The sequence below is a fragment of the Alosa pseudoharengus genome, unplaced genomic scaffold (genome assembly GCF_046254945.1).
Source record: "Alosa pseudoharengus isolate Yale_2024_CS ecotype anadromous, Long Island Sound unplaced genomic scaffold, YU_APseudo_1.1 YU_APseudo_1.1_scf_13, whole genome shotgun sequence".
Taxonomy (NCBI): Eukaryota; Metazoa; Chordata; class Actinopteri; order Clupeiformes; family Clupeidae; genus Alosa; species Alosa pseudoharengus.
The window spans coordinates 17,277,491-17,290,095 of record NW_027468598.1 but is presented as its reverse complement, the minus strand read 5'-3'; the positions used below and the strand labels follow the sequence as shown (position 1 = coordinate 17,290,095).

Genomic DNA, 12,605 nt, shown 5'->3' with positions numbered 1-12,605 from the left:
AATAGCTCAGTGGAACAACCTTTACACAGGAGCTCATCTATCGTTGTCCTGTCCTATGGTTCATTACCCCAGCCTCAGTCTTTGGCCTTTTATGGCCTCTAAGAGAGATAGAGAGAGAGAGAGGGGGGGGGGAGGGAGAAGGAGAGAGAGAGAGTTGAGGTGGAGGCTGAGGTTCCCAGTTCCCAGCGCCTCTGGTCTGGGTACAGCCCCCCAAGTGTAACGAGGCCTCACAGCTCTCTGCATTCAGCCCCATAGCGTGTGTGTGTGGTCAGGATGTGTGTGTGTGTGTGTCTGCTTCCTGCTGTAAACAGCCAAAACAGCAGAAGTGAGGAAGGGGGCCTGTCTTGACTGGGCCCACTGGCCACAGCTCACAGAAAGTGGGGCAGACAGATGGATGGAGACTGAGCTGAGGTGGAGGGGAGATTTTTGTGGTGATCTCTCATTCTCTCATTCTCTTGTTTCCTTTTTGTTCTCTCTCCTTCCCTCCATCTCTCCTCATCACCTCACACTCTTCTCTCTCTCTCTCTCGCGCTCTCTCTCTCGCTCTCTTTTTTTTCCTGCTTTGTCTTTCACCTTCATGTTTTTTTCGTTCTTTCTTTTTTTCTTTTCTTTCTTTCTACATTTTCTACGTTTTCCCTGTGCAGATATCTATGCCTCACCAGTGGCTGGAGGGGAACCTGCCGGTCAGTGCAAAGTGCACAGTGTGTGATAAGACCTGTGGCAGCGTGCTCAGACTCCAGGACTGGCGCTGCCTGTGGTGTAAGGCCATGGTGAGTGTGTGTGTGTGTGTGTGTGTGTGTGTGTGTGTGTGTGTGTGTGTGTGTGTGTGTGTGTGTGTGTGTGTGTGTGTGTGTGTGTGTGGTGTGTGTGTGTGTGTGTGGTGTGTGTGTGTGGTGTGTGTGTGTGTGTGTGTGTGTCAAGGGAGTACTGAAACATACAAAGAATCAGTTCTCATTTTACAAACATGTACAATACAGTGTGTGTGTTTGTGTGTGTGTGTGTGTGTGTGTGTGTGTGTGTGTGTGTGTGTTCCTCTCTAGGTGCACACAACGTGTAAGGAGCAGCTCTCCACTAAGTGTCCCCTTGGTCAGTGTAAAGTGTCGGTCATCCCCCCTACAGCCCTCAACAGCATCGACTCAGACGGTGAGCACTACACCGATGCTCTCTGCATCCACTCCAGCCCTACTGGACAGTACTGGACAGTGCACACACACACACACACCTCTATAGAGTACACACAGTACTGGACAGCACACACACACACACACACCTCCCCTTCAAAACCTGCATGAATGGGATCTGTGCTTTATTTGGCCAGAAAAGTCATGTCTAGTTCCATAGTTGGATAAGCAGTAGAAGAGAAACTTAGAACCCACCTCATCACCTCTCACTCTTTCTTTTCTCTTCCCTCTCTCTGTTTATTCTTCCCTCCTCCTCCTTCCTGCTCTCTCTTTCTTTATGTTTTTTAAGTTTATGTGAATGGATCTCTAGACTTAAGCATGGGAAAGTGCCTATGAACTAGATCAGGATGACCCAAGGGAATTTTGTGACCTTTTAAAGTGATGATGTCATATCCTTTCGCCCGCTGCCAGGCTTCTGGAAGGCCACGTGTCCCCCCTCGTGCACAAGTCCGCTGCTGGTGTTCGTCAACTCCAAGAGCGGAGACAACCAGGGCGTTAAATTCCTGCGCCGCTTCAAGCAGCTGCTCAACCCCGCACAGGTGTTCGACCTCATGAACGGAGGACCGCACCTCGGGTAAGACACACATATTTACACATATGTACACACACACACACACACACACACACACACACACACACACACACACACACACATACACACACACATACACACACACACACACACACGTAAGAGCAACAGTACGTACATGCATGTACATGCACATATGGGCCTAGGCTTCCTCCTCTCTCTCAAACACACACACACACACACATGCAAGAGGATATGCATGTAAGGCAAATACTTCTTTACCCAAAGCTCACGCACACTCATATCACGTACACTCACATACATACCCACACACAAAGGTAAATACAGTTTTCCCAGAGTACATATTTGGCGCGCTCACATCATGCATTGAAGTGCACACACTGTCAAAAGAAGACATTCTCTGACAGAACATGCAGCCACTTTAGAAAAGACAACTGGAGGGTGGAGGGTAGAGGAAGAGGTGTTAGTACATTCTATCTTACCCACACTCACACAAACATTCTCACTCACACATACCCTTACACCCTTATATGCACACGCACACACACACACACACACGTGCGGTTTGTGCGCACAAACTGTGAGGTGCGAGACCTTTTGAAAAGAGCTGTGTTGCAAAACTGCGCCCTATCGGCATCTTTGGCTGACCACCACGCTCTGTGTTGTTGCACGCGGGGGCCCACTCGCTCACTTCAGCGTCTCCGAGCTCCAAAAATAACTCGCGTATCGTCCAAAACCCGTGGCCCCACTGCATTGTCATGCTTTCGTTCTCCTCTCCTCAGACGGCCTGTTTGAGCTGGCCGTGCATAAGAGGGATGTGTTTTTTTTTTTTTTTTTTTTAAACCAACCTCCGAAGTTGGAGGGTGACCGCGTCTGGTTAACGCAGAAGAATTTTCATGCATTTTTACAAGAGGGGGCAGCTTGTGCTGTGCATTTGAATGTAGGTCATGGACTCTGTTTTGTGGTCGTTGGTCTTTGTCAGTCTCTTTCTCACACTCTCAATCTATCGCCCTCTTTCTCTCTCTCTCTCTCTCTCTCTCTCTCTCTCTCTCTCTCTCTGTCCATTTCCCAGGCTGAGACTCTTCCAGAAGTTTGACACCTTCCGGATATTGGTGTGTGGCGGTGATGGTAGTGTGGGCTGGGTGCTGTCAGAAATTGACACGCTCACCCTCCACAAGCAGGTGAGCTGCCCGTGTGTACACACACACACACACACACACACACAGGAACCAAAGCAGATCATCTGCTTCCCACAGTCACACACATCACCCTAGTCTGCCCCAAACAACACTCCTATTCCTATCCAAAAGAGAAAAGTGAACTCATGTGGCCGTCATAAAAGAATTCCCTCAACACTGCACCCACAGCTCTCAGATGGAGCTCCTGGAACTCCATACGTTCTCATGACAACCCATTCTTGAATTTAGAAGATAGAGTGTGCTTTTCAATAGAGCCTCATGTATTTTACGCCTTGTGGGTCTATGAAGGGTTTTTAGGTTCATCCTCAGCCCTGACCGCGTGCTCTGAAGCGGAGGGAGTCTCTCTCCCATCCAGCTTGTCCCCTACTGCCCCCTGCAGGCCGGTGGGGCTCACTGTTTACAAAGCGGCCCTCTGCCAGGCTCTCGTCTATGTGTGTGTGTGTGTTTGTGTATGAATAGAGTCCCGAGTGCAGCCATCCTTCACACTGTGGAAGGTGGTGAGTGTGTGTGTGTGTCAAAATGTGTGACTGAGAGCTCCAATAGACTCCTTGAAGCAGGGTGTTTGAAGGTGTGGGTGGCAAGAGGGTTTGATGATAATTCATGCCGGCGGTTAAATGCTTGGTGGTGTGTGTGTGTGTGTGTGAATGCGTGTGCGTGCCTGTGTGTGTTGCAGTGCCAGCTGGGCGTGCTACCGCTGGGCACGGGGAACGACCTGGCGCGCGTCCTGGGCTGGGGCTCGGCCTGCGACGACGACACGCAGCTGCCACAGATCCTGGAGAAGCTGGAGCGGGCCAGCACCAAGATGCTGGACAGGTGAGGGGTCGGAGAGGGGTCACTTGACCTGACAGAACACAGTCCTAAATTAACAGGGCCGTGTTTTTCCAAAACCATAGTTGCTAACTAAGTTGGTGCTAGCTAAGTTGTGTGAGTTTCCCAAAACCATAGTTGCTAACTAAGTTAGCAACTTTGTTGGTTGCAATGCAATTTCCCATTACCAACCAATTAAGTTGCTACCAGGCTAGCAACTATGGTTTTGGGAAACGCACGGACGGTAAAGAGCCAGAGAGAGTGTGGAGTTGAAGGTTTATGACAGTGATGAGCACTGAGGAGTGGGGGAGGGGGCTTATTATTAAGGGTCACTTATGAGTCGTTATGAGTGCCTAGGAAGATGAAACAGGACAGCCTGTCAACTTGAAGGGGTCATCGCTATACTGTGACTGTACTTGACTAATAGGACAAGCGATACAAGAGTTCAGCAGTCACCACAAACATGATTATGGGTGTTAAACTTCCTCAGGCAGCATTCCTATCATGTTAGGACAATCTTCAAGGAGCGTTTTTGTCTCGTGTGTCTCGTTTGTTTCACCTGTGTTCTGTTTTACGATCTGTTTTTGTCGATGCACAGGTGGAGCATCATGGTGTACGAGACCAAGTTCCCACGGCAACACTCCAGCTCCACGGTGACCGAGGACTGTAGCGATGACTCAGAGGTACAGGTGAACAAGGTTACACAATGCACCCTCTTTATGCCAACACAGGATAGGATGTGAGCCTCATTTCAGGCAGGGTTGTCGGGTTTAGGGTGGGGTCAGACGTAGGCTAATTAGTCAGGAGACAGAGTCTGCCTCTAGCAATACCACACCTAGAGCATTTGTACTCTGAAAACCATAAAGGAACAGGCCAACTTTTGGGGAAATTAGCTTACCTGCTAAAAGGGAGCTAACTGGTATAACCTACTTCCAGTGAATTATGCTAAGCTAGGCTAACGGTGTCAGACTAGGTTATTGCAGGCGCAGATAATAGAAGGGGTGTGTGTTCTCTCATCTACAGTTCCATTAAATCATTTAGCAGACACTTTTATCCAAAGCGACTTACAGAATGAGGAATAGCTTTCACAGAGCTGCCAACCCTCACACATTCGAAGAGTGCGTAGAGCCAATTATGATGAATGGATGGATACATGGATGAATGTATGGATGAATGTATGTATGGATGGATGAATGTATGGATGGATTAATACTAAATGAACAGACTTTTATCTTTTTTTCTGTGCATGCTCCATTAATGGCTCTGTGTTGATGTGCAGGTGCAGCAGATCCTGACGTATGAGGATTCGGTGGCGGCGCACCTGTCGAAGATACTGAGCTCAGACCAGCACTCGGTGGTCATTTCCTCCGCCAAGTGAGTTAGCCGCTCACCGCAGTCATACACTGACCTGTTTGTGGCTTGAATGTGTTCATCATTCAAGTGTTATTTGTCTTCTGTGTGTGCATTTGTCTGGGTGTGTGTGTGTGTGTGTGTGTGTGTGGTGTAGGGTTTTGTGTGAGACTGTCAAGGACTTTGTGGCCAGAGTGGGGAAGGCCTATGAGAAGAACACAGAGAGCTCTGAGGAGTCAGAGGCCATGGCTAAGAAGGTAAACACACGCACGCACACACACACACATACACACACACATACACACATACACACATACACACACACACACACAACCACATTCACACTCTCCCCTTACCTCTGACAGTGTCTAATGGAGTGAAAGCCCCTATGATTAGATAAGTGCTAAAACGTTTCATCAAAGATCCTTGATTACTAGCTCCGCTTTAACCCTCTCTGGTTTCATTAGAATTGTAGAATCAACATAATGGATATAATGTCCATTTAGCTCTTCAGTGACTACTCTGTGCTTCCTTGGCTCCAGTGTGGCGTGCTGAAGGAGAAGCTGGACTCTCTGCTGAAGACGCTCAGCGAGGAGGCCCAGGCGTCCAGCGTCATGCCCGCCCCTCCGCCCACCATCGCCGAGGAGCAGGAGGAGGGCGAGGGCGTGCTGGTGCCCCCCCAGCCCCCCTCGGCCCCCACCACCACCACCACCACCAGCAGCAACAGCAGCAGCAGCGCGTCCGTAGCCCCCTGCTCCGCCCGTAGCACCAGCGCGGCCGCCATCTTCAAGCCCCGCGAGCAACTCATGCTCCGGGCCAACAGCCTGAAGAAGGCCATCAGGCAGATCATAGAGCACACAGAGAAAGGTGAGACACAAACACACAAACACACACACACACACACACACACACACACACAATCATATCTATACTAACATACCTACACAGATGAATGCAGCCCCTCGGAAAGAGATCTGAAACCTGTTTTGTACCTTTTCCCTCTTCTCTTTCTCACAATTCCGACCACTCTCTCTCTCTCTCTCTCTCTCTCTCTCTCTCCATCGCTTCCTGTCTTCCTCCATCCCAGCCGTGGACGAGCAGAACGCCCAGACCCAGGAGGTCTTCTCTGCTCTGGTGGCGGATGAGGAGGAAGAGGAGGAGGAAGATAAGGTCTCCCTGCAGTCCTCGCACAGTGGGGGCAACGGCTGCAACAGCGGCCACCGGAGGCCACCCCGCAGAGGTGAGGATGGGCAGCACGCCGTCGCAGGTGTGCCTGGGGGGGGTGGTCATTCAGACCCCTGGGCCCAACTCTTTGTATGCAGTTGAGCATCATTCACACAACCACAAAGAACTACAAATTAGCCCGTTTTATAGTATGAGAAAAATAACGTATTTTTAAATCCATTCAAGTAGACCCTAAAAATAAAATTCACTATTGTCCATGTCGCGTGCGACGACCTGCTTCCCGTTTGGAGCGTCTCTCTTCCGGGAATGACTTGCGGAAGCGACCATGTTTGCGGGGGGCATTGGCCAGCTTGCCATATCGGCTCTTTATCCTCAGTATAGTGCTCAGAAAGAATGCAAAATGCTGCCAAACTAAAAGTTTCTAGGGTAAAGAAATTGGGCATCAAGCTTCATCTCCATCTATAGTCTTTAGGCCTTACTTAAGTCTTGCAGGCTACCATCAGTCATAGGTAACAATACTTAACATCGCATAACCTATCACCCACTCTCTGATGGAGAGGGGAAGACGTTCCATGTTCCACTCATGCAAATGCACGTTCCGAGTTCATCTGGTGCAGTGATCTTTATGAGTTGGGACTAAATGGGTCGCTACCTTCAAAGCCAAATAGGTCACTGCGCTGTAGAATGATAAACAGCCGCCCGGCAGACTTCTGCATTGTTTCTGACTTCCTGTCAGGCATGCTAGGAGCAACGCTGACTGCTAAAAATAAGCACTGATACACACCTGGTTGGAAAGTGTATATACGGAAAAATAACAAATTGTATACTCTGTTTGTTCTGTATCTTTACATGAAGAACTAGTTTTATTTTCCCCTGATGCGTTACAAGCTGATATGGTAAATTAGATAAAAGCATCTGCCAAATGAGTAAATGTCATGTCTCTTGATTATAATTATACTTTTTTTGTGGGGCTTTGAACATTTATACTGTTTTTGCAAAGTGTGTACCAGTGTTAAAATGTGTGTATATGTGTGTGTGTGTGTGTGTGTGTGTGTGTGTGTGTGTGTGTGTGTGTCTGTCCTCTACAGTTTCTAAGACGCCATGTGAGAAACTCATCAGTAAGGGAAGCTTGTCTCTGGGGAGCTCTGCATCACTTCCTGCTCAGACAGGAAGTAGGGAGAACATGCCAATGCTCAACACAAAGTTCCTCTACCCAAGTAAGAGCAATGTTTAGCAGAATGCCTTTTTTATGGATTTATCTGTTGTGTTTTAGGTGTGGTCCTAATGTGTGTGTGTGTGTGTGTGTGTGTGTGTGTCTGTCTGTCTGTCTGTCTGCCTGTCTGTCTGTCTGTCTGTCTGTCTGTCTGTCTGTCTGTCTGTCTGTCTCTGTTTGCAGGTCTCAGGGCAGGCATGACAGGTTCTTTGTCCAGTAGCTCAGTCATCAGCAGATTGCTAGTCAACGCTGACCCATTCAACTATGACCCTGAGAACCTGTGAGTTCAACTGCCTGTGTGGATGCTGTGCAGTGCTCTACCTCAGACTCACCTTTTACCCTTCTCGTCCTCTTTCAAATCTTTATTTTCTCTCTGCTCCTCTCATCCATATCTCATCATTCCATTGTTTGGCCTGTTTGTAGTGTCCTTCTTTATCTCCGTTTATTTTCTCACACACTGTGTTTTCCTCTCTCTCTTTTTCTTTCACCTCCTTTTCCTCTTCTTTTGTGTTGTCTCCTGAACACCTCCTCCTGCACCACCTCCACTTTCTCCCCCGGTTCTCTCGTCCTCCTCTCTTCCTTAGATGTTCCTCTCACTCCACTCCTCCTCATCCATGCAATGCTTTGTCATCATCTCCAGTAGATACAGTACATACACACTGCTACTGTGTGTGCTCTTATTATTGGGCGGGTCGGGGTGGGGTGGGGTGCTGCGGGGTGGTGGTAGCATAGTTGCTAAGGACCTGGGCTAGCATGCAGTAGCCTGAAAAGATATGGGTTCAATACCCACCTTCCACCGTTGTGCCCTTGAGCAAGGCACTTAACCCCGAGTTGCTCCTGGGACAGTAGCTGTTGTAATATAATTGACATTATGTATAAACACGCCTGCTAAAATAATATATGTAGTCTCTCTTTCAGGGACTGCTACACTGAGAAGTGTGTGATGAACAACTACTTTGGGATTGGGCTGGACGCCAAGATCACCCTGGACTTCAACAACAAGAGGGACGAGCACCCGGAGAAGTGTCGGTAAGGAAGGCGAAGGAAGGGTGGGCGGGGGTGGACAAGCTCTCACAGCTCGGCCCAGCCGAGAGGAGAGACCTTTCAGCCCCCTCTGGGTTTGTTTGTTTGTTTGTTAGTTTGTGTTTATATTAAGCTGCTAGTGTCTGTGTGTAGGAGTCGCACTAAGAACATGATGTGGTACGGAGTGCTGGGCACCAAGGAGCTGCTGCACCGCACCTACAAGAACCTGGAGCAGAGAGTGCTTCTAGAGGTGTGTGTGCGTGTGGTGTGTGTGTGTAAGAGAGACAGAGAGTATGTCTTTGTGTGTGTGTTTGTGTGTATGTGTGTGAGAGAGGGAGATGTGTGTGTGGCCGTAGGCTGGCTGGTATTTTTGGTATGAATGAATGTTCTTGCAACTGTCAGTGTGTTAATTAATATGTGTGTGTGTGTGTGTGTGTGTGTGTGTGTGTGTGTGTGTGTGTGCGTGCAGTGTGACGGCCGGCCCATCCCCCTGCCCAGCCTGCAGGGCATTGCGGTGCTGAACATCCCCAGCTACGCTGGTGGGACCAACTTCTGGGGTGGAACCAAAGAGGATGATGTACGTACCCTAGTCACACATAAAATGATAACATATGTATAGATATTAAAAATAATACTTATAATTTCTGCAGTTTGTTTATTGTGACATGTTGAGTTGTATTGTATTAGTAATAAATGACTATGCTGATTTATTATGGAGCCATATTGCTTTTAGCCAATATTCCTTTGATAATAATGTTCCTGTTGTCCTCTGGCTGTCTGCAGACGTTCACGGCCCCGTCTTTCGACGATAAGATCCTGGAGGTGGTGGCTGTGTTTGGCAGCATGCAGATGGCCGTGTCCCGTGTCATCAACCTGCAGCACCACCGAATTGCACAGGTGAGCGCACACACCTGAGGCCTTTGGGCACTTTGACATTATATACCCTTCAGCTATCTGGTTGTTGTCTTCCTTAGGTCTCAGTTTATATATTTAGGAAAGTCGTTTCTGCTCCTTTCTCAGGAGGGCCACTCTTAAGTGTTTGATTATGTAATGGTTATAACATTCTGTATGTCCTGTCGTGATTTGAGAAGATTGTTGTTTCTCACTCTTGTGGTTGTGATTTGTCCTGAAGTGTCGCACAGTGAAGATCACCATCCTGGGAGATGAGGGCGTACCTGTGCAGGTGGACGGGGAAGCCTGGATCCAACCACCGGGTTACATCCGCATCATCCACAAGAACCGCACACAGACCCTTACTCGTGATAGGGTGAGTGCACACACACACGCACACACACACACACACACACACACACACACACACACACACACACACAGATGCATGTAGGCAAAAAAGCACAAATACATCACACACAAACACTGTATATATTAACTACCTTTGGCAGGTTCCATGAGAATCATTTTGTATTCCTGCCCACACACATGTGTGGGCAGGTATTCCTGTCTACACACACACACACACACACACACACACACACACACACACACACACACACACACACACACAGGTGCATGTAGGCATAAATGCACAAATACATCACACACAAACACTGTATATATAAACTACCTTTGCCAGGTTCCATGAGAATCATTTTGTATTCCTGTCTACACACATGTGCACATACACACACACACACACACACACACACATTATGCATTCACAGCTAATTAACTCAGCTAATTAAAACAAACTGACTCAGAGGTTACTTATTTCACAGGTCATTAACTCCTCTCATCCACCTCTCTCTCTCTCTCTCTCTGGTTATCTCTGATTCCCTCCATCAGGCATTTGAGAATACACTGAAGTCCTGGGAGGACAAGCAGAAGTGTGAGTTTCCACGGCAACCAGCCCAGCATGCCCTGCAGCCAGAGACAGTGTCCGAGGAGGAGGCTTCCCAGATCAACCAGTTTGGCCAGGCCGCAGGAGCACTCATACACAGGTAACACACACACACACACACACACACACACATACACACACAGTGAGAGAGATGCACGCTTTCACATTGACATTCTCATATCAGACAGTGTCGATGTTCGATGTTCTCCTTAAATGCTTTTAGGTAGAGTTGACCCTGATAAGCTGATGAGCTGGCCCTCTGAGTGTGTGCAGCTGCTACTGTGTTTGCCTTCAGAGCTTTTATGCAAAACACAATCTGGTTGTGGCCTGAATACATTAGTTTCCTGCACAGCTAACCGCGTGTGTGTTTGTATGCGTGTTTGTGTGTGTGTGTTTGTGTGTGTGTGTTTGTGTGTGTGTGTGTGTGTGTGTGTGTGTGTGTGTGTGTGTGTGTGTGTGTGTGTGCGCGCACGTCTTTCTCAGCATCCGAGAGATTGCAAAGTCCCACCCCAGCATGGAGCAGGAGCTTGCCCACGCAGTCAACGCCAGCTCCAAATCTATGGACGTGGTCTACGCCAACTCCAAAAGCACCGGCGTACGTGACTCTTTAACATCATGCCTTCACTAGCGTGTGTGCTCACCAGGGTGGTGGTGTCCATTCTTTTGCATGTTGAATTGTGTGTCTGTCTCGTGCTTAGTACGGCTGAATCACAGCTCACCGCTGTGTGTTTACAGTGTGTGTGTTGAGTCCGACCCTGAAAATGTGTGTGTGTGTGTGTTTTGCAGGGCCTGAACAGTAGCGTTGTGGTTCAGATGGTCAGTAACGTGAAGGCTCTTCACAGTGAGACTGAGCTGCTTCTGGCTGGGAAGATGTGTATGGTAAGCCTGAGGGCCAATGGAGGGAGAGAAGAAAATAGGGAAAATATATGGGGTGCAAAAAATTGCCCTTATCCCACTCTTTTTGTGCCTGTCTGTCTCCTGCTATCATTGTGTGTATGAAAGTGTGTGTGCCAGCCCACTCCTCTTGAGCTAAACCACAAGGAGTATGTGTGTGTGTATGTTTGTATATGCATCTGTGTATGTGTGTGTTCCTGTGTGTGTTTGTGACCGTGTGTGTATGCATCTGTGTATATGGGTGTGTCGCTGTGTGTGTATGTGTGTGTGTGTGTGTGCGTGTGTGTGTTTGTGTGTATGTGTGTGTGTGTGTGTTTTTGTGTGTGTGCGTGTGTGTGTGTGTGTGTGCGTGTGTGTGTTTGCAGTATCTAATCCTGCCCCTCCTCTCTGCTCCCTCCAGCAGCTGGACCCTCCCCAGAAGGAGCAGCTGTCGGCCACCCTGGGCACCGTTGCCCAGCAGCTCCGCCGTCTGGCCGACCTCCCGTGGCTGTGCCACCTCATCGAGCCCACCGACGACGAGGTACCTACCTACCGCCACAGCCGCCGCCACCGCCACTGCCGCCAGCAGCTGTGTCGCGAGCGCTCCCCCCACCAACACCTCCTCCCCCAACACCTGCCACCAGCTTCCGCTGACACTGAGTGAGCTGCCTGCTCTCAGCTCCATTCAATCCACGGCCTCCTCTCAGTTGAATTGAATGGACCACCCACCCACCCACCCACTCCCTAAACAGCTCACAAATACACATAGACTCATGCACTGAAGTTCTTCAGTACAAATACACAGACAAGTGCCTCTTAAACACACAATACAAAAGACACGTAAAGTAGCTAGCAGTGTTTTGACATGTCATTAATAGTTCCATAATTAAACTCTCTCCATTGTATTAAACACTCTCACACACATTCATTGCTAATTATGCCATTGCTGTTATATCTGTTCTGATTGCCTTTTAGCCTCCCACACATGCAAGCAGTCTCATGGCAACAGACACACACACACACACACACACACACAACCCCTGATCCTGTGTGCGTATTTTTGTCTTGACCTCTAGTATAGTCTGGTCCTGTGTGTATTCTAGTCTTGACCCTCTCCCTTTGACTAGCTGTACACTCATGCGTCTCCATCTCCCCCATCTCCAGGGCAACCTGACCGACTTCTCCAAGCGTAGTCGCAGTGCCAAATTCCGCCTAGTGCCCAAGTTCAAGAAAGACAAGAACAACAAAAACAAAGAGACATGTGCCACTCTCAGCCTGCCAGGTATTCTTACTTAACCACTCCATCACTCCTCCTTCTCCTGGTTTGCCTCTTTCTTTCTCTTTCATCACCCTTTCTCACTCGTTT

General features: G+C 48.7%; 1 protein-coding gene across 5 annotated transcripts in view; it reads left to right on the top strand.

The window, feature by feature from the left end:
* The window catches only part of dgkd (diacylglycerol kinase delta), a 30,752-nt gene that overhangs the window by 15,565 nt on the left and 2,582 nt on the right, over positions 1-12,605 (top strand). For 2 of the 5 annotated variants that reach the window (XM_076282319.1, XM_076282317.1), the window contains exons 7-28: positions 645-770; positions 1,041-1,143; positions 1,593-1,755; positions 2,804-2,912; positions 3,604-3,743; positions 4,336-4,426; positions 5,017-5,111; positions 5,245-5,344; positions 5,630-5,954; positions 6,175-6,327; positions 7,361-7,489; positions 7,669-7,765; positions 8,392-8,514; positions 8,662-8,758; positions 8,978-9,085; positions 9,292-9,405; positions 9,641-9,775; positions 10,312-10,466; positions 10,850-10,961; positions 11,153-11,245; positions 11,664-11,780; positions 12,404-12,521. In XM_076282319.1, the coding sequence (XP_076138434.1) occupies positions 645-770; positions 1,041-1,143; positions 1,593-1,755; positions 2,804-2,912; positions 3,604-3,743; positions 4,336-4,426; positions 5,017-5,111; positions 5,245-5,344; positions 5,630-5,954; positions 6,175-6,327; positions 7,361-7,489; positions 7,669-7,765; positions 8,392-8,514; positions 8,662-8,758; positions 8,978-9,085; positions 9,292-9,405; positions 9,641-9,775; positions 10,312-10,466; positions 10,850-10,961; positions 11,153-11,245; positions 11,664-11,780; positions 12,404-12,521 (2,803 nt within the window). Of the gene's footprint in view, positions 1-644; positions 771-1,040; positions 1,144-1,592; positions 1,756-2,803; positions 2,913-3,603; positions 3,744-4,335; positions 4,427-5,016; positions 5,112-5,244; positions 5,345-5,629; positions 5,955-6,174; positions 6,328-7,360; positions 7,490-7,668; positions 7,766-8,391; positions 8,515-8,661; positions 8,759-8,977; positions 9,086-9,291; positions 9,406-9,640; positions 9,776-10,311; positions 10,467-10,849; positions 10,962-11,152; positions 11,246-11,660; positions 11,781-12,403; positions 12,522-12,605 lie in introns of all 5 variants that reach the window. The other 3 variants (XM_076282316.1, XM_076282318.1, XM_076282314.1) reach the window with 2 other exon arrangements.